Source organism: Balaenoptera ricei, chromosome 1, assembly GCF_028023285.1.
Source record: "Balaenoptera ricei isolate mBalRic1 chromosome 1, mBalRic1.hap2, whole genome shotgun sequence".
NCBI lineage: Eukaryota > Metazoa > Chordata > Mammalia > Artiodactyla > Balaenopteridae > Balaenoptera > Balaenoptera ricei.
Window position 1 is genome coordinate 148377092 of NC_082639.1, and position 21319 is coordinate 148398410.

Sequence of the window (21319 nt, forward strand, 5' to 3'; positions counted from 1 at the left end):
ACTTGCCTCATCTAGCATGTTTTCCAGGTCGTTCATGCTCCTTCCTGTTCCTTCTTAGTTCATTCTATTTTTGACAAGAATTCTCTTTAAAATGTGACAGATAGGGCTATTCAAACTTTTGCATATCTTTCTCAGTCAGGGGTATAAATTAGGGCAATCCCCTTGTTTGTTCTAGATACTTCTTTCCTAAAAACCTCTTTCTAGATTTATCCTCTACTGGTAATTCTGGAGCCAGGTTGTAACTTGGCTCTCTGATGCTTGTCCAAACTCCTTCTCTCCCTGAATTTCTGGGTTTTCTATCCCACCATGTTTCCTGGCAGGAGATTGTTATTCTCTCTCCTCTAGAGGATGTGAAAAAGGCACTGTCACCATCACCTTACTCTGGATGCCCAATAGATGGTTAAGAACGTCCTTTCTTTCGCATATGCGTTCATCTGCAATGACTCAAATGAGTCTGTAACAGTTCTGGCAAAGACCAAGCAGTATTCTTTCCGTGACCTCCCTGAGGGCTCCATGCCGCTGGTAGCATTAGTGCTCCCACATGTCACTCTTAACTCTCCTGTCCCTGGAGACAGTGGCAGTTGAAGGTCCTTAAGGCTGTCTCTGTTACTGTAGCAAGATTTTGCATCTCTTAACAGCATTAAAAGAAAGATAACTTTAACAAGATTTTCAGATAGCTAAAGAATTGTCAGTAACTATTCCCAGAGCCAGTGGGGAGGGAGGCAAGGCCTGGAGAAGGATCCTTGAGAAAGGTTTAAGTTCAGCTGAGTTCTGTGGGTGCTTCCTACTGATGGAGCCCTGCCAGTGGCACTATTGCTCTGTACTCTCCACTGAATCCCTGACTCCCAAGCTGGCTTGGACTTCCCTTTTCCATTTTGAAATACCACCTCTTCCTAGTACTCTATTTTCACCTGGGATAGAACTCTTGAGTTCATTTAAAACAGCTAGATGCCTTTTCATTTTATTTGCCGTGAATTTCATCTTGACCATGGTGGTTCTACCATTTAGAAATAAAATAGAACACAATTTCTTTCTTTTGCTCGTTCATTTACTTTTTCATTTATTAACTTCACAAATATTAATTGAGAAGTTTGAGAACCACATAAAAGAATGAGTAGGATGTGAGGAAATGATTATAACCCCCTTTTTTCCTTGACAACATGAACAACTGCAGTCCATCAGTTTTATCTTCTCTTCCTCATCAGTCAGCATCTTACTATGAGGATGATGAAATAGGCCAATATTTTTGTTTTATTTTTTCCCATAAGTATAGTCATTTTATTAGTTCATAGTCATTCATAGTCAATCACAGTCATTTTTATAATTCCTTAACTCAATTTGAGTTTAACCTAAATGACACATTCTATGTATTCCTGGCATTCTTTTGTACGTAGATATATGACCATTCTTTAATATTTTTATTATGCTTTAATATAAGATTATTAGCCATGTCTTATACAATTCTATTAATTTTATTGAATGTGCTTTTTTTATTTTTATAGGGATTAAGTAAAATGTGAAAGTACTTAAAATAGTGCCTGGCACATTGTTTGCTAAATAAATACATTCTTATTATAGAGTTTACTGTTTGTCTATTTCAAGTATGTCCTTTTGGCTCCATTATGCATTTTAAGATGGTTTTTATCACTTTCATTCATGAGTTATGTAACTTCCATTCACTCTCTTGGTCGTAAATAAATTGAGGAAAGCAATTCTGCTCACTGCTTTCTCAGCTTTCTTTTCAGTATAAAAAGTCAAGAATTAATCTATTGCCCTCTGTTTAACAGAATGGGATCCCCAGAAGATGTGTGGCTAGTAGAAGTTCCTCATCTCTGCTCTATTAGGCCTGTTTAAAATGTGAATTATGAAGCATCATTTCTGTACATCATTTATGTACTCTGAGCAATCTTCATGTATATTCCTCTGATAGTATCTTATTTTTGTTCTTCCTTTATTTTCATCCAAAAACTCTCCCCATTTCTAGTCCATTTAATTAATATAGCTTTTTTCCCCCACTAGCACCATGAACTCACTCAAGAAAATGTTTTGCTTTGCTTACTATCATCTGAATGTCTTGATAAAAACAACTTTGATCAAATTCTGCACTACAGACCATACATCTTTTAAGACTGATCAGGAATTAGAGGCATTAAATACTGTAATCTCGTCAAAATCCCATGCCAGGAGCAATATCTTCAAAGAAGCATAGTACCTAAGGGTACCTGTTATAATCATAGCAAATTTTATTTCTCCTCAAGATATTTGATATTCAATAGTGACTTCTAATTTTGTTGTAAAATATCACAAAGCTTTAATTTCTTATTTAGGTACCCCCAAACCAACCATCAAATGGTTGTGGAATGGTAGAGAGCTGACAGCCAGAGATCCTGGTATTTCTATATTAGAAGATGGCACATTGTTGGTTATTGCTTCTGTTACGCCGTATGACAGTGGGGAGTACATTTGTGTGGCAGTCAATGAAGCTGGAACCACAGAAAGAAAATATAACCTCAAAGTCCATGGTAAATACAGATAGAAATGCTAAAATCGTATAACTGAATATATGACATTTTCAGATTCTTTTATATATGTTATGCTTTCAGTCTAGTGTTATTTAATATTTATGTGAATAGACGTGTTATCAACCAGAAAAGTAGTCGTCTAACTGCATTTATTGATTTATTTTATATCACTGAAAGTTCAAATGGTAGAAAAAGATACATAATCAAAAGTCCCCTGGACCTGAGCTAAGCCATCTACTTCTCCTCCCTATGGGCAAGGAAAGTTGTTAGGTATGTGTGTGTGTGTATGTATCTTCCCAGAGATATTTTTATGCAAAAATGAAGAAATATGAATATATATTTCATCCTCTTTTTTTTAGATACAAAAAGCATTTATAGTAGACCATTATATACATTACTCCACACCTTGCCTATTTCATTAAACACTCTAACTTGGGGATTATTCAATATTCCTAACTCTTATTTATGCCTACCTAGCATCCCACCGTACCATGATTTACTTAACCTTCTTCTATCAATGATGAGCATTTGGTTTGGTACCATTCGTTTACTATTCTAAGTAACGCTTCAATGAAATCATGTATATATGGCACTTTGCATGCGTCAATGGATATGTGCATTTTGAAATTTGATGGATATTGGCTTCCAGAAACACTGGGCAATATTCATTCTCATCAGCAAAGTAGTCTCACATAACTTGAGACTCTAGCAGTTTGCATTTTGAGTGGTATGTGAAATAAGTAGGATCTCCCTTAAATTTATCCTTAATTCAAAACTCTGAAATAATAACTAAAGTAAAAATTCAATGAGTTACTTATAAATATAGTGATCAAGACTCTTCATTTCATAATAAAAGCTGTCTTAAGTATGACCAGCCTTTCTAGCTATCAAGTGTCTCAGAATTTGCTTTCTAAAGTCCTTTGTAAAGAAACTTTGTATATAATATTTATTTAAAACTATCTAACTACAACTTCTCACTTTTTGCAGTTCCTCCAGTAATTAAAGATAAAGAACAAGTAACAAATGTGTCCGTGTTGGTCAACCAGCTGACCAGTCTCATTTGTGAAGTTGAAGGTACTCCATCTCCCATCATTATGTGGTATAAAGATGATGTCCAGGTAAATGGAGACATCCAAATATGCATAGGTCCTTGCCTCTCCCTCTGAAGTAAATCATTCAAATGTGACTTTCTTATTAATAATAGTATAAAAATTTTACTTCAAATTTTTATTAGGATTGGAAATAACACTGACCCTTTTGGCCTTAAAAGGTGACTGAAAGCAGCACTATTCAGATTGTGAGCAATGGGAAGATATTAAAGCTCTTCAAAGCCACTCCAGAGGATGCAGGAAGATATTCCTGCAAAGCAATTAATACTGCAGGCACTTCTCAAAAGTATTTTAACATCGATGTGCTAGGTAAGGAAAACATTCTTTTAAAAAACTTCAGTTCAGATGCATTTCTTATATAGGACAGCATTAACTGTATTAAAGAGTAAAGAGATGAAAAATAAATTGATAGGATAAATATCATTCATTTTATTCTATTATTATGTTTGTCTTTAATATTGGTTAATCAGAACTATGTGATATAGAAAGTTTATAGGTATTTGTTATTATCATATAGCGATGTCTAGGGGAACTTGGTACTGTCTTGTACAGAAAATACTAAATTACTGCTCTTGTTAGTTTCTCTAATGAGGTGGTCAGGAAATTCTTTGGGAAGTAACTATGCCGGATGATGCACGGTAAAATTCATTCATGTTGCTGACATCTCCTAAAGCTGCTAGGTTGTACTTGAACTGAGGAAGGTAGTAAATTCACCCTCCCCTGCATTCTAATTAATTCCTATAACTAAACAACCTCAGCCCTGATTCTAATTAAGTGGGGAGAATGCTGAGAATGGGTAGCAGCTGTAATAAATTGGGATTTAAAACATTTGAAATGTTTTAATCATAATCATAAAATTTTTGTAAGTTTAGTTTGTGAAATTATATTTCCTGATCAAAGTTTACTTTGTGATAAAATGACTTCCTTCCTTTTCAATGTTTTGCTCATCGAAAGGGCATATGATTTGTAAGTCTGGAGTGGAAGTGAGGTCTGGGAATGATGCTGCATTAAGAATTACCATTCGTAAACTGCTAAAACATAAAAGTTCTCTCTCTCATAAGTCTTCTCAAAGCCTGAAGTACTTTGAATTTCCTCTGCTAAAATTACCATTATTAGTATAGGTTATAAAAACAAAGTGATCTTTTCTATCATTAGTCTCATTGGCATTATTTCTCTTGGCACTCATTTACTCTCATGACTTTGACTGCTATCTGTGCACTGATGACTCCCACATTTTCATCTCCAGCTCAGACTTCTTCCCTGAGCTCTCAGGTGATATATCTGACCTCCTCCACAATATCTTGGCTTGAATATCTCAGTGGCATAGAAAACAGAAAGGTCTCAGTAAATGCCTGTTCTGGTCACCTTCAGTGACCCCCATCATAGTGACCAGCACTTCCATCCATCCACTTGCTTCTGCCGCAACCTGGTACTCATTCTTCCTACCTCCCTCTCCCTGACTCTGTAAATCTGTCTACATCCTGTTAAATCTGCTTCTTAATTCCATGTTAATTATAATTTAAAAGCTGAATTAATGTAATAACCTCCTAACTACTCCCCTTCATCCATTATTTGCCAGTGGAATCCGATCTTCATTCAGAAGCCAGTGTGGTCTTAAAACAAATTTGATCACAGCCCTCCCTTATTGAAACCCTTTAGTGGCTGATCATTGCTCTGAAGATTAAGATCAAACACCGTAACGTGATATAAAGGGGGAGGATTCAAAGACCAGGGAAGTTTATGGGAACTCTTTAATATGCTTTATAATTCCGAGAATAAAAACTAGTACAATCTTGTCACATTATATCTCATATACAATTTTAGCATAGGAGCCCTTTAAAAGAGACAAGGGTAATATATTTCAAACAGCACTATGGTAGAACTTAAATATTATAAGATTGTCATTGACCATGTCATTCATTATCTAAAACGTATAGCAGTAGTAAATTTCATTATATGAGCTTCATGGCTCATTTGTATTCTCAACTCCTTTTGTACTTTGATTTAATACTCCTCAAAATGAGTTCTTTACTACTGTAATTCTTCCAAGTAATTGTCTTGCTATCAAATCTTTCATGAACATGTTCCTATGTTTAAATTTGACATTTGGGTCCGCAGATGTGATATGAAAGGGATTATTGTATGATATTTTACTTTTAACATTAAGATCTTGTTGAAATATTATAGAAGTCATTATCTTCTCTCACTCCCCACTCCTTTTGCTAAGTCATAGATTTTCATGATAAAATGTCTTTGTTCAAGTCCCACCCACCATAATAGGTACCAGCTCCCCAAGTGAAGTCTCAGTTGCCCTCAACCAGGATACCACCCTTGAATGCCAAGTCAAAGGCACTCCCTTTCCCATTATTCACTGGTTCAAAGATGGCAAGTGAGTACCTCTTCTGTATTTGTTACAAGGATCCAATTGTTTGGAAATAGATGTGGATTTTCCCCCTCTTAATTATCTTACCACATAGAGTATTATTAAATGAACATGAAGGAAAAACAATATTGTTCAAAAATGGTCTCAAATTTATGAATTTATGAATCGTAAGACTTTAGAAATGCTGGGAATTTATTTTAGAGACACAGAGGAACTCACATTTATTATACACTAAATATACACTAAGGGCTAAGAATGAAAAATGAAAAATGCAAGATCCAAGTACAGAGATAATCTTGGCTTTACATGGAATTGTTTGAATTATTAAAAAGGAAAACTTGCTTATGACAGCAAGATGAATGCTTAAGCTAGTTTAATATATGGTCAAAAAGGAACAACCACAAAAGAGCAATTAGATGTTTCTCTTAGCCCTTGTGTATTATTATAATTTCTGAAAGCAGCTGTCTAAGACCTAAATAGCAAAGAGTAAAGGTTTGCAGTGTATAAAATAAAGGATTGTGTAAAAACTTTTTATATGTTAATAAGAAAGACAAACAACATAGAAAAATGTGTGGAAGGTATAAACAGGCAATTAAAAAGTTATATAGTTAAGCAATAAATATATTAAAAGATGCTTACCTTCAATAATTTGGAGAAGGTAAGCAAAATAATATGATTTTGTTTTTCATAGATTAGTTTGGCAAGAAAAAGTAGAGGTTTGAAAAATATCAAGTGTTGGCTTAGAGTATGGGAAGGAAATCAGGGTATAGGACTCTGATGGGACAATGTAAATTAGTACTCTGAAAGGCAATTTGTTGATATCTATTAAAATTTAAATGCTCATATGCTATAATGTAGCAATTACACTTCTGGTGTCTAGGACAGGGAAGCCAGTCATCTATTCTGCAGGAAGGCTTGACTCCCTGAATACTCCCTGAAACACTGTGAAAGCAGAAAAGTGAAAACTGCTTAAAGCTTGACATTGGGAGAGAGGATAGATGACGTATGGCATTGTCTTATTATGAAACACTGGATAGCAATTAAAAAGAGTAAGATCAAGCTATATGTACCAAAACTATCTCCATAGCTATTGTCAAGTGAAAAGTAGAACAATAATACAATACCATTATGTATAGCAACTTTAGATTCCTCTAGCAATAAACTTATGGGTGAAAAATGTTTAGAAAAACATGTGGAAGAACACAAACTAAACTGACAATCATAAGAAGTCTAGAGAAAAGACTCACATTAGGGGTAATAAACCAAGGAGACCTTTTCTTATTATAATGTTTTTTTGTTTGTTTCAATTTTTGTGTTACTTGCATAATTAACAGTCAGTGAAAGTTTTAAAGTTACTTCAATTTGAGTAGCATTATCAAGTATTTCACCTCTTTAAACAGTTAAAATGCGTTAAAGTAAGGTACTTTATTCTCTTAGCTTTAGAGAACTTAAAAGAGTCATACCAAGGAATAGTATGGGATGCTACCACAGAAAATTAAATGTGTTTCCATTTAATCTTGTAGTCTGATTGGTGGCTTATTAATATAGCAGTGCATCTATTTATCATGGGGCTAATTCACTGCAGCTTTTTAAAAACTGGCTATGGGTCTTCCTGAAAGATCAATGGATTTTAAAGGCATGACTCTTAGGATATCATAGACTCTAATTACCATGATGTTTTAAGTATTAAATAAAGCTGCTGCCAAACATAAAGTAAGCATTTTGTAGTAGTTAGTAAATGATTCTGTATAGTAGAAGAAGACTTCCTTGACAAATATATATGAGCTGCCTTTGGGGTAAATATCTTTCAGTATTTATGATTATAAAAGCATTCATATTTATTACAATATCTACTTTTTAGGAAAATTGGCATGATCATTGTCTTTAGTAAGTAATAACCATTCATTCTACTGTAAATATTTTTCCAGGTGTTATAATATTAGTTTACAAATAATATTGCTTGGCTTGAAGCTCCTGGACACTTAGTTTTTCTTTTCTGAATGATGGTAGAAATTTTGGCTTTGTAAACCAGAAAAAAAAAGGGGGGGGATGAATGAAAGAAATAAAGTTTTGTAGTAATATTATTCAACAATTTAAGTTTGAAATGAAGTTCAATTTAATAATTTAATGATATTCATTCAATTTAAGTTTAAGGGAAGTTTTTTCTCAAAGTGATAATTATCTACTTTCATTAGTAAAGTGGTTTAATAATTCTGTTCTTCTGAACAGAAGTACTTAATCATATCATTGTATTTTTTTTAGATTCATACTAAAAAATTCAACTTTGATTCATATTTTTAAGCTCATATGACTTAATGATTTTTGTTGTGATTAATAAAAGAGAAAACATTTAGGAAAACAAAAATGGGCCCATGGAATAAAATTTTACTTTTTCTAGGCCTTTATTTTTGGGAGACCCTAATATTGAACTTCTAGACAAAGGACAAATTTTACGTTTAAAGAACGCACGAAGAAGTGACAAGGGACGCTACCAGTGTACTGTGTTTAATGCAGCTGGCAAACAAGCCAAGGATATAAAACTGACTCTCTATAGTAAGTGTGACGTTCTTATGCTTTTTACTGTTATTATCAGTTCTCATTATACATTGAAAATCAGGGTTTGCTCTACTGTTAACTGCTCTTTGATTCAATACTAAGTAATTTGGAATGCTACTTACTTTAAAAGAAAAAGCCTATTTTCATGTGTTTTAGGCTATAACATTGCATCCAATTTTAATGTATTTTATCATTAAAATTATGTATTTATCATTAAAATACATTATGGATTTCTTCAAGGGGTCTAGTGATTTTCATATGACCTCACTTAAGAGGTCAAGTATTCCCTGATTTGTTAGTGTAACATAAGTCAAATGTCTGTATCCCTAAAGGGGTTTTTAAAAAGCTCTAAAAAGAGTAGAGATGCATGAAATAGAATGAAGATGATGGTATGAGAACAACTCAATTATTCTATTCTCATTCCATCTTGGCCTTTATTCAGACCACATGGTAATATTTAAATGTTTTAGGCTGTGCTGCTATTTTCTCTCAGTTAAGTCCCCATCAGAGGTATGTAGCCCTCATTTCACTAAAATTCTCAACATCCCCTGAGGAAGGTGACTGCCAAGGTCATTTATTTTTCATGCCAGGAGCCATAGGAAGGCACTTGAACATTATGTTGCAGGCACAAAGAATTACATGATAGAAAGGAATAGGGCTCATTAGGCCAGTCATGCTTATTGTGGCTCTACTTCCTGCACTATCTTCTGCTTTGTATAGCGTTTGACACTCAAGAAAAGTTTAGATACCTCAGGAATGTCACTTCCTTGTAGGGTCTTCCCAAACCAAACCAATCACGTCATCACTCTCTATTACATTGTCCTAGTTTTCTTTATAGCACGGATCACTGTCTGATAGTTTAATTGCTTACTTATGGGTTTATTTACTTATTTGCTATTTCTCTCAAAGGAAGCTAAACCTCATAAAAGCAGGGCCTTGTTTTGCATGTTCTCTACTTTAATGTCTGATACACAGTAGCTCTCAAGAAATACTTGCTCAGTGAATGAATTGTCTAGTGATACACTGTTCAGTATGGTAGGCACCAGCCACACGTGACTGTTGAGCATTGGAAATGTGGCTAGTCCAAATTTAGACAAGCTGTAAGTATAAAATACACACCAGATATCAAAGACTTAATATGAAAATATAATGTAAGATACCTAAGTAATAATTTTACATTGATTACATCTGAAATAATGATATTTTAGATATATTGGACTAAGTAAAATGTATTATTTTCGTGCTTTTTAATGTGGCTACTAGAACATTTTAAATTATATATGTGGTCTTAATTATAATTCTGTTGGATGGTGATGGTTTGAGTCACGGATGTAGAAAACAAACTTATGGTTACCAGAGGTTAGGTGGGGAGGTGGCGGGGTGGGGGGATGATTTGGGAGACTGGGACTGACATATACATGCTACTATGTATAAAATAGATAACTAATAAGAACCTACTGTATAGCACAGGGAACTCTACTCAGTACTCTGTAATGGCCTATATGGGAAAAGAATCTAAAAAAAAAAAAAACCAAAAAGTGTGGATATATGTGTATGCATAACAGATTCACTTTGCTGTACACCTGAAACTAACACAACATTGTAAATCAACTACACCCCAATAAGAATTAAAAAAAAAAAAAAAGGAACTTGGGCTTCTGAGGTAAGTGGACTTGGGTTCAGACCCAACTTCTGCCGCTTACTAACTTTGCAACTTTGGACAAATTGCCTGACCCCTCTGAGCTTCGGTTTTCTCATCTATAAAATGGGGATAATAATAGTACCTACTTAATAATATTATTGTAAGGATCAATTGCTAGATACTTTATATTGCCCAGCTTACAGTACAAGTTCAATGAATATTATTCATTTATTATTATCTACTTAGTGATTGTATTGTCTTGCAACTTGAAATATATATAGAATCTGGCTTGATTTCTATATAACTTCACTGAATTGCAAATTTCCCTTTTTAATGTTAGTTGTCTTTATATAAAGTTCAAATAGCTTTCTTGAATCAAAGAAATTTTATTTAATGCAGGCTTTTAAATCATTTCTCTCTATAAATAGAAGCCTGTGGAAGAAATCAATCGTGAACAGACATGTCCTCCAAAAAAACAGTAATGTTACTGAAAGATTAGCTGTACAGGCATCCAAGTTAAACAAAAGTGTTATTGCTACCATTGGCCTCCTACCAGAACCAACCTTTTAAACAATAGGTGCAATACTTCCCCTAAGCTGTTGCATAGTTTTCTCTACATTGTTGTATTGTTGCCAAAGAATGTGATGAATACATTTTGGTGATTCAATAAGACTCCTGTTTCCATAGGAGTTGAGTTCTTTCATTTCAGATTTTCTTGTTCATTTGGTATGATGCCCTAAGGCACAGAGAAGAGAGAGCTTTGTAATGATTAAACCTTCTAAGGTTGTCTGAGATGAAAGGCACTGTAACATTGTGAAGTTTTAAGTATTCAGTAATTCAGGAAATAATGCCATTTCCTCTCTAGCAAGCTTGTCTGCACCTCTGAGTGGGTAATCTTAAGCTTATTTTATTTCACTTGTGAAAATGCTTTTATTCCTAAGAATAAATGAAACAGATGCCATACTTGGGCTAACTGTGAGAAATATTTATACAGATTTCAGGTTGAGAATGTGGTTCATACTGCAGTTGATTCATTCATTTTCTTTATTTACATACTAACATGAGGAAAAAGCAAGTGGGTCCGATGCATCTGAAAGGCAGAAATGCACATTTTGCCTGAATTAGGGAAGAAATGGAGACAAAATATGATGAAAAATAAAAGAGATGGAGGGGAAATGACGGGGGAGGGGGGGAATGAATGTGAAAAAAAAGGAAATAAAAGAGCTTTTAATAACCTGTGGGGAGACTGTGCAAATTCATAGCTAGTAGTTCTGAGGCAAAGATTTTTAACCTGCGGTCCGTGTATAAGTTTCAGAGGTCTGAGAGTTTCCCCAAATGGTGTAAAAGTCTTTGAGTGTATATACATGGTAAATTTTAATGTGCAGTGGGTTCATAACATTTACCTGTAACACCCTTCCTCAAAGAGAAGTACAGGTCTCAGAAAAGTATATATGAATTAGATTGAAACAGGAAGAAATATTTATCTGGCAGATTTAAACAGTAGATGGTTTGTTGTTCTGCTTTCAGCTGGAAATGTTCTTTGAGTAATTTTTTTCTCAATTTCATAAATACAAACTTTTAAAATGAACTCTTTTCAGTACAAGTGATATTCCTTTGTAAAGCATTCATGGAGGGTAAGGGCTTGTTTGAACCTATGTTCTTGACTTCATTTTTTTAATTTAATTTAATTTGTTTATTTTTACTAGTTTTTATTGGAGTATGGTTGCTTTACAATGTTGTGTTAGCCTCCACTGCACAAATGCAGTGCATTTGAATCAGCCATACACATACAGATATCCCCTCCCTTCTGGACTTCCCTCCCATTTAAGTTACCACAGTGCGTTAGGTAGAGTTCCCATCTGTTCTTGACTTCATTAATGTATCATCCAACTAATTAGGCTAGCCAGTTTATTTAGACAATTTCAGCCAAAAATTTGATATATGTTTCCAGATTACATCAATAGGCTCAAATCAAAATTAAAATTTAAAGTCTGAGTAAAATGTTCTTTCTTAAGATTTCAAAATGGTGGCTTGAATTGATATTAATTACCTATAGCAGGACTTGACAAACCTTTTTTATAATGGGCAGGTTGGTAGATATTTTAGGCTTTGCATACTGTGAGGCAAAATCAAAGACATTATATAGGTACTTACATAACAAAATGGAAAGAAATGTCTACCAGTCGTTTATTCATGATATTCTATTTTTCTGGTAATTTTAAAAATTGTAAAATTTGTTGTAATACAGGTCTACTAATGAGAATGGATTTCTTTTGGAGGGATAACATTTTACTTAATTAGAGTTCAAAGTTAATGATTCCTGTCACCAAAATTAAATGCAGATGTTCATCTGTTAATACTGATCTGTAATGAGATTTTATTTTTGAAAATGTCTTTTCATGCAGATACTGTAGATACTGTCAAATACTAATATCATTTCACAAACACAGGATTTTAATTGTTCATATTCATTACTTGAAAGGCATTTGCAGAATTCTGTTATATTCTCTTGATATTTGACTTTTGGCCTGCCATTCTACTCCCAATTAATCAATTCCAATTGAATTTTAGATGGAAGGCCCTCATTTTCAGAGATAAAAGAACGTAAAATGTGGAAATTGCATTTGCATTTGCATCGAAGTTTGACAAACATTGTTGAAACTGAAAGTTGAGCTCAGAAAATATATTCACTGCAAATTTGTGGGGGAATCAAGATCTGAGTTTTGTTTGACAGCATGGAAAATGTGTAGAGGAGCTTGACATTACTTGTGAGTCAAACAACAGAATGACTACTAACTATAGATTTTGCATTCAAGTGCTGGTTTTATCTGGTAAGTTTAGGTTGAATTTATTAAGAAACATTGTCAAGTTTATGGCAAAACTAAATTCCAGAATCATTCAGTACTCAATAATAGTGTTTGAGGACAATTCTCATTCAGAAAAAATTCAGTCTCAGTCCTAAGCTCCAAAAATTAAAATGTAACTTTACCACCATTAAGACATTAAGCTGCTATAAGGTAGAACAAGTCATTATATTCACCTTCTACTTCTGACAAAAGTTCATGGAACTACTGATATTTAAGTCCATAAGAGCAAGTAAAATACCCCATGGACAGTTCTGTTTCAATAACACATGAATATTTTACACAAGTGCTGATGAATAGTACAAGGAATAATGATAGACTTTTAGAATTTTACATTTTAATAAATTTAAAATGTAAAATTTGTAAATTTCTCTAAACCTTTTTCTGCCCCACACGTATTTTTATCACCATCAGTTGTAGCACGTCTTAGCAGATCCCACTTCAGGTTGTAATAAATTAGTGCTTTTTCAACTTCTTTGAAAATATTTTTGTCTGTAGTTGTTCCATGCAGACTATTCTTAGAGACTAATTCTTCAGTTTCTTTAGCGTGGCATTGACTCCTCAAATAAAAGACAGCTAAGCAGTATCAGTAACATCTGTCAATTTGTCAAGAGCCAAGAATACTGTTCAGAAAAGTTGCCTTTAAAAAAAAAAATGACTATTGATATTGTCAGTTTTCTCAACTCTTCAAGCAGTTTTTCTTATGGAAAGGCTGATAATCTTAAACAAATTGATTAGTTTAGGCATAATTGTTTGCTAATGCAATCATTCTTGATTTAATTAAATCACTGTTGGTAAATGGCTCTCCTTCCTTGGCTAACAAATGAGCCACTCAGAAACTTAGATGGTAGCCTTTTTGACTTTTTATGTTCGTGAAGAAATTCTGCCTAATGAGACATTCCATTTTATATTAATTTATCGGTTGTTTTTCTTTGGGATATATTGTGATGAGTGCTTAGGCTAATAGAGTTAGTGTACACTGTATTTTTTCAAAACAGCTATAGTGTTATTAAAAAATAAACTCAGTGCTTTGCCATTGAACTTAATAACAAAATAATCCACACTGTTCTGTGCTTTAAAAATGTTACATTTTAAAGCTTACTTTTCTTTTTTTGTGTGTGTTTTGACCTGCGGAGTATGCACTGGTAATAAAAGTAAAGTAAAATATCACGGTATGGTGATATTTATGGCACTTGAAATGCTGTAGGCTTATAATCGTGTCACTGAAATTTATGGTGAGCTGAGCAACAGTGAGAAGCAATGAGAACACCACATTTGGTATTTATTGCAACAATTTAACTCTGCCATTGTAGAAGTGAAAGTAGCCATAGACGGTACATAAACAAATGAGCATGACCATATTCCAGTAAAACTTAATAGGTGCTGAAGTTTGAATTTCATATAATTTTTACATGTCACAAAATATTATCATTATTTTGATTTTTTCCTGTCGTTTAAAAATGCAAAAACTGTGCTTGGTTCAGCATCTTGATGCCTGGCCTGTGGGCCATAATTGGCTGCCCTGATTTATATAGTAAACCACCTTATAGAAAAATTATTCCACCATCAAATTTACCTCACAATACAGGCATACCTCTGAGATATTGCAGGTTCTGTTCCAGACCACCACAATAAAGCAAATATTGCAATAAAGCGAGTCACACAATTTTTTTTTGGTTTCCCAGTGCAAATAAAAGTTATGTTTACACTATACTATAGTCTATTAAATGTACAAAAGCATTGTGTCTAAAAAGAGTACACACCTTAATTTAAAAATACCTTATCACTAAAAAATACTAACCATCATCTGAGCCTTTAGCAAGTCATAGTAGTAACATTAAAATCTCTGATCAGATATACAGATTGCCAACAAACACATGAAAGAATGCTCAACATCATTAATCATTAGAGAAATGCAGATCAAAACTACAATGAGATATCATCTCACACCAGTCAGAATGGCCATCATCAAAAAATCTACAAACAATAAGTGCTGGAGAGGGTGTGGAGAAAAGGGAACCCTCTTGCACTGTTGGTGGGAATGTAAATTGATACAGTCACTATGGAGAACAGTATGGAGGTTCCTTAAAAAACTAAAAATAGAACTACCATATGACCCAGCAATCCCACTACTGGGCATATACCCTGAGAAAACCATAATTCAAAAAGAGTCATGTACCACAATGTTCATTGCAGCTATATTTACAATAGCCAGAACATGGAAGCAACCTAAGTGTCCATCAACAGATGAATGGATAAAGACGATGTGGCACATATATACAATGGACTATTACTCAGCCATAAAAAGAAACGAAATTGAGTTATTTGTAGTGAGGTGGATAGACCTAGAGTCTGTCAAACAGAGTGAAGTAAGTTAGAAAAACAAATACCATATGCTAACACATATATATGGAATCTAAAGAAAAAGGTGATGAAGAACCTAGGGGCAAGACGGGAATAAAGATGCAGACCTACCAGAGAATGGACTTGAGGACACGGGGTGGGGGGGAAGGGTAAGCTGAGACAAAGTGAGAGAGTGGCATAGACATATATACACTACCAAATGTAAAATAGATAGCTAGTGGGAAGCAGCGCATAGCACAGGGAGATCAGCTCGGTGCTTTGTGACCACCTAGAGGGGTGGGATAGGGAGGGTGGGAGGGAGGGAGACGCAAGAGGGAGGCGATATGGGGATATATGTATATGTATTGCTGATTTACTTTGTTATAAAGCAGAAACTAACACACTATTGTAAAGCAATTATACTCCAATAAAGATGTTAAAAAAAAAGATAATGATATTTTTATTAAAGAATCCATCATGATCACTAAAAAAAATAAAATAAAATAAAATCTCTGATCATAGATCTCCACAACAAATATAATAATAATGAAAAAGTTTGAAATATTGATAGAAATACCAAAATGTGACAAAGACAGGAAGTGAGCCAATGCTGTTGGAAAATAGTGCCAATAGACTTGCTCAGTGCAGGCCTGCCACAGACCTTCAGTTTGTGAGAAATACAATGTGTGCAAAGCACAGTAAGGCAAAGCACAATAAAATGAAGTATGCCTGTATAGTAGATCTTGCCTTCATTTATGTGTGAGGAAAAAAGTATGTATATTAATGTTTGTCACTATGAACTAGTTCTAAGAACAATTATCAGAAAACATTAAGGAATTCCACTCAGATCCAGATACTGTTTTCTAATATTCTTTTCCACTAAATAGAACCAGAGCTTCTAGGAGAAATAGTTAATTCTAAGGCTGGGGCAGGGAGTATAAAGATGAGCCTGGAGCATGTAGTAGGGCCAGAAAGTAAGGAAATACTAAAATAATATGATGTGAGTATATCAAAGGGACATAGGGCCAGTTGGAATAGCTCCCGAAGGCCATACTGGAACAATTTGAACAATAAAATAAATAATGTAGTATTGGATTATACCCAAAGTATAAAATGAATCTCCATGAGTGCATAGTGATATAAATAAATAAATTGGGGAAGATAGACTAATCTCTCATACAGAAGAATTCCAGATAAATTGTGTAGGTATTCCCCTCTCAAGGAAGTAGAATAGCTCTCCCCCTCATATATATGGGCTGGGAAGAGTGATTCTTTTCAAAAGGGCAAAAGAGAGTAACTTTACAGTGGAGGAACCTAGCAAAATCTACCTCAACCAGGTGATCAAGGTCAACATCATCAGTGATAAGCTATGTTGATAGTGTGTACCCTTGATATGATTGATGAGAATGGCACTCTGTGATCGTGCTTCCAAAACCCATAACCCTAGTCCAACCATAAGGAAAACATTCTCTTCTAAAATAAAAGTTTATTTTAAAAAATTAAGGCGCTCAAATTCAGGCACATGCCATTTAATTTGTTTTAAGTTATTGCAGTGATAGCACAATCCTGGAAGGATCGTGTTCAGAGTGTGTAGCAGGGCTTGAGTCAGTGGTGGTGTTTTTCCAGCAGCAGAGTCCTCATGTGGTGTGAGAGGCCAGACATGTGGTTACTGAATTATGAAGGATACACATGTAGCCAATTAGATGAGTATAATTGAGTGAATGAACTCTCTGTGGCGGTTCCAAAAAAAAAAAAAAAAAGTAAGAAGAAGCAAAAGTTAAAGACTCCACAGCTATTACCAGTAGCTGGATCTGAAAGCACTTAGGCGTTTTGTATTTCCTGGGGAAATGGCATGCAGTTGTACCTCTTCTGACATTTTTGCTCCCTTGGCCTCATTTCAAACTTATTGTATTTACTTTAAGTGGGATTTATTTTGTTTTGCTTTGTTAAACACGACTTTCTTAGTTACTGTAATATGATCTATTGGGCTTAAATGAACCCCTGAAATGAAAACTGACTTTCTGCTTTTACTGAAATCTGAAACCCAAAAGGACAGTGATGAAGACTGTTTTGACAAAACAGGCAACTAATTATCAGTAGGTAAATCACAGACTTCCTAATTGTCTTTAATTCATATTTACATTAATGCATTATTTAAATATCTATAGCATTTGAGACTTTGATGCAGATGCTAAAACTTAGAAGACTTGTTTCTGTTCTGAAATCCTTTGTAGTTCCACCTAGTATTAAAGGAGGGAATGTCACCACAGAAATATCAGCACTGATCAACAGCATAATTAAACTGGAATGTGAGACACGGGGACTTCCAATGCCTGCTATTACTTGGTATAGAGACGGCCAACCAATCATATCCAGCTCACAAGCACTTTATATTGATAAAGGACAATTTCTTCATATCCCTCGAGCACAGGTCTCTGATTCAGCAACATATAAGTGTCAAGTAACCAATGTTGCTGGGACTGCTGAAAAATCATTCCATGTGGATGTCTATGGTAAGGAAAAAAATATATGTTTTAATTATGTACTTTTCTGCCTATGCTTTCTAATCTGGCAACATGCAATTTGTTCACTAATGAATCCCTGTTGGGTTGGGTTGTCTTCGATATGCATACATTGGAATTAGAAGAATTTGTCTCATGATTTGGAAAAATATTTTAAAAAGCTAAGGTTAGCAAGAAGTGGGCCCATTCATTCAGTCAACCGTCTGCCTGTGGCACTTGGGAATCTAGACCATTTGATTTTTACGGAGAAGGTAAAGTAGTTCTTAGGACTAAGCTCATTCTCTCCAATTTGTCCTTTTTAAGCCAGACACAGTATAGAGTATCCTACAATATTTAGACTAATTGCAGATAAGCTGAACCAAGAAAGTCTTTCCTCAGTAGCTTACGGGGAGATGGACATATAGGTAGTTTCTATAGTCAAACTACGTGAGTTAAAAATGAAAAGAATCCCCTTTATTTCATTAGGATCTTAAAGAATTGCCTGAAATATTACTTTTTTCTACCCAGTTCCTCCAATGATTGAAGGTGACTTGGCTGTGCCTCTCAATAAGCAAGTGGTTATTGCTCATTCATTGACACTGGAATGTAAAGCTGCTGGCAACCCTCCTCCAGTTCTCACCTGGTTGAAAGACGGTGTACCCGTGAAAGCTAGCGACAACATCCGCATAGAAGCTGGTGGGAAGAAACTAGAAATCACGGGTGCCCTAGAAGTCGATAGGGGACAGTATATATGTGTGGCTACCAGCGTGGCAGGAGAAAAGGAAATCAAATACGAAGTTGACGTCTTAGGTAAATGAGGATGCTGCCACCTGTATTCTCATATTCATAGCAAAACCTGACTAGTTTATTAAATGCTTTTGTGTTCATGGAATAATAAAATGATCTTAGAGAAGGTTTAGTGATCTGTTCAACTCTGGACTACACATTACTGAGTGGTGAATTGATCACCAGAGTCCCAAGATCTAAAACCCCACATAAATCTTCCACTTGCCCTGATAGGTACACTTGGTAAGTAGGTAGATGCCTTTTTACATCTGTGACAATATCTGATTGTAGTGAGTGACGGCATGGCCTCTTGTCATGAGCATTGTGCAAAACAACAGGAAACTTAGTCTGTGGGACTTGGGAAGTCATTTTGTAACCTTACATCTCTGTTTCTTTATAAATTGAAGGCTTTCAATGCAGGCCCAATTTTTGAGGTTCCCTTATCTTACTCTTATGAAAATAAGCAACATAAAATATGAATCAGCTTTATGTTTTGATGGCATCATCAGCCCCATAGTGCTAGATTAACTGAGAAAAATTCACAGTGTGTCAAAAGTATATTTATTGATCGTGGCAAATGTGTATTGTAAAAGGTATTTTACAATACATTTCAAGTCTCCATCCTGTACCAAATGACTATGATACTTATCAGCCTTCTAAGTGCAACTTAGTATTGCTTAAAAGTGATGCTATATTTTTTCTTGTAAACATTTCTTTGTATGTTACATCCTTGTTGTTTTCTAGTGCCACCAGCTATAGAAGGAGGAGATGAAATGTCTTACTTCATTGTGATGGTTAATAACTTACTGGAGCTAGATTGTCAGGTGACAGGCTCTCCTCCACCAACTATCATGTAAGCGTTTTGGTATGTCTTCTAAATATCTCCCACTTCTTTATTTGAGTGTTTTAGAGCTATCTTGAAAGAGGTTCTGTGTCATTCAAAAGTGATTTATAAAATTATACTAATTATATCCCTCTTTTAAAAGACGTACTCTATATTCAAGGCAACTTTTGTTTGATACTCACGGGGCCCATAAATCTGCTCAATTAGAAGACTTCATCATATGCTCTTAAAAATTACATTTTCAGTTCATAGAGACAGACTATTAAGTGGTATCTGTCAGATCTTCTTGAAGCACTGAAATGTTAAATGAACAACGGAATTTAAAACAGTATGCCAGACATATTAAGGAATAGAGGAAGTTAACATGAATATATGATTACCAATACTTTTTTCTCATTCCTTCATTCACAAAGTATTTCTTGAATACTTATCTTTCATTTCCAAAGTGCTATGGGGTATGCAAAGGAACAGATACTCAACTAACTTTTGGGCTAAAATATGTTCACACATGATTATAAAACTAAATGGAAAGTGATAATTCATAATAAATTAAAAATTATAATGCTATATGATTTTAGGATTTTATTTTACAGATGTTTTAAGATTATGTGTGTTTTGTTGGTTAATATTATTTAAACATTTGCAGTGAGTGATATGTAGGGGCATTTGCCTCTTTCTGTAGCCCAGCATTAATAGAAGAATGAAGAACTGTACACATAGTTCTTGGGTTCCAATAATATGCCGGCTTCTTTGTTAAACCAGGTTTCCTTTTTCTTTTCCCTGTTTACAGTTTATTTTATTAGAGTGAGCAGATGGGAAATTAGGCAAGTAAATAATTGAGAATACATAATATAAATGTATCATATATACATATATACACATATACATACATATATATAAGTATATAAGTCGAATATATGAATAAATGTAGTTGCTCCGAGATAGATAGATTGCTTTAGAAACATAGTTATTTAAGATATAGTTAGGAACATAGTTATTTAAAATATGTCTCCAGACTTCTTTTTGCCTTATTTCTGTAGGTGGCTGAAGGATGGCCAGCTAATTGATGAAAGGGATGGATTCAAGATCTTGCTAAATGGATACAAACTGGTTATTGCCCAGGCTCAAGTGTCAGACACAGGCCTTTATCGGTGTGTAGCAACAAACACTGCTGGAGACCACAAGAAGGAATTTGAAGTGACTGTTCATGGTATGCTGAAGAAGGGGCAGGAGCATTTCACTGAAAATTCATTTATGCATTGTTTCAGTATCTAATTCAGAATTTAGCTCAGTAATCTGGATAAATCTTGAGTTGTGGAAAGTAGTGCTAATTTGAGTGAGAATTTGGATGCAAATTTGAATTAGGTATTGGAAAATTTTAAGGCACTTTACTAACACAGAAGATTTAACCAAGAGGTATCATGTGAATGAACTGAGACAGAATTTAAATGGTAGGGGGTATATTCTGCATAGAATGTGAGGGTCTGAGGTATGAGATCAAAGAAGATAGAAGAGGCAGGCAGCAAATTTCAAATAAAGGGGGGATACGAGTGTTCAAAGATTCATCCAAAACAGGAGAGAGTGTGAATAAAGTCATTTCCAGAAATGGAGGCTGAGGGTGTTATGCAGGGTCCAGGGCACATAAGTGCACTCATGGAACTGGCACAATTGGGTTAGAACCATTCATCTAATGACAGAAGCAACCCTCTGCCAGGGTATCAGGTGTCTCACTTGCCAGCAGACCTTGGGAAGGGGGGGACTGCAATGAG

The 21319-nt window shown here is 34.6% G+C and overlaps 1 protein-coding gene across 1 annotated transcript in view; it reads left to right on the top strand.

The window, feature by feature from the left end:
• HMCN1 (hemicentin 1) overlaps positions 1 to 21319 on the top strand; it is a 518244-nt gene that overhangs the window by 286775 nt on the left and 210150 nt on the right. The window contains exons 26-34 of the mRNA XM_059937996.1: positions 2328 to 2522; positions 3510 to 3640; positions 3793 to 3940; positions 5894 to 6020; positions 8413 to 8567; positions 17654 to 17932; positions 18449 to 18730; positions 19451 to 19559; positions 20591 to 20760. Coding sequence (XP_059793979.1) covers positions 2328 to 2522; positions 3510 to 3640; positions 3793 to 3940; positions 5894 to 6020; positions 8413 to 8567; positions 17654 to 17932; positions 18449 to 18730; positions 19451 to 19559; positions 20591 to 20760 — 1596 coding nt within the window. The remainder of the gene's footprint in view (positions 1 to 2327; positions 2523 to 3509; positions 3641 to 3792; positions 3941 to 5893; positions 6021 to 8412; positions 8568 to 17653; positions 17933 to 18448; positions 18731 to 19450; positions 19560 to 20590; positions 20761 to 21319) is intronic.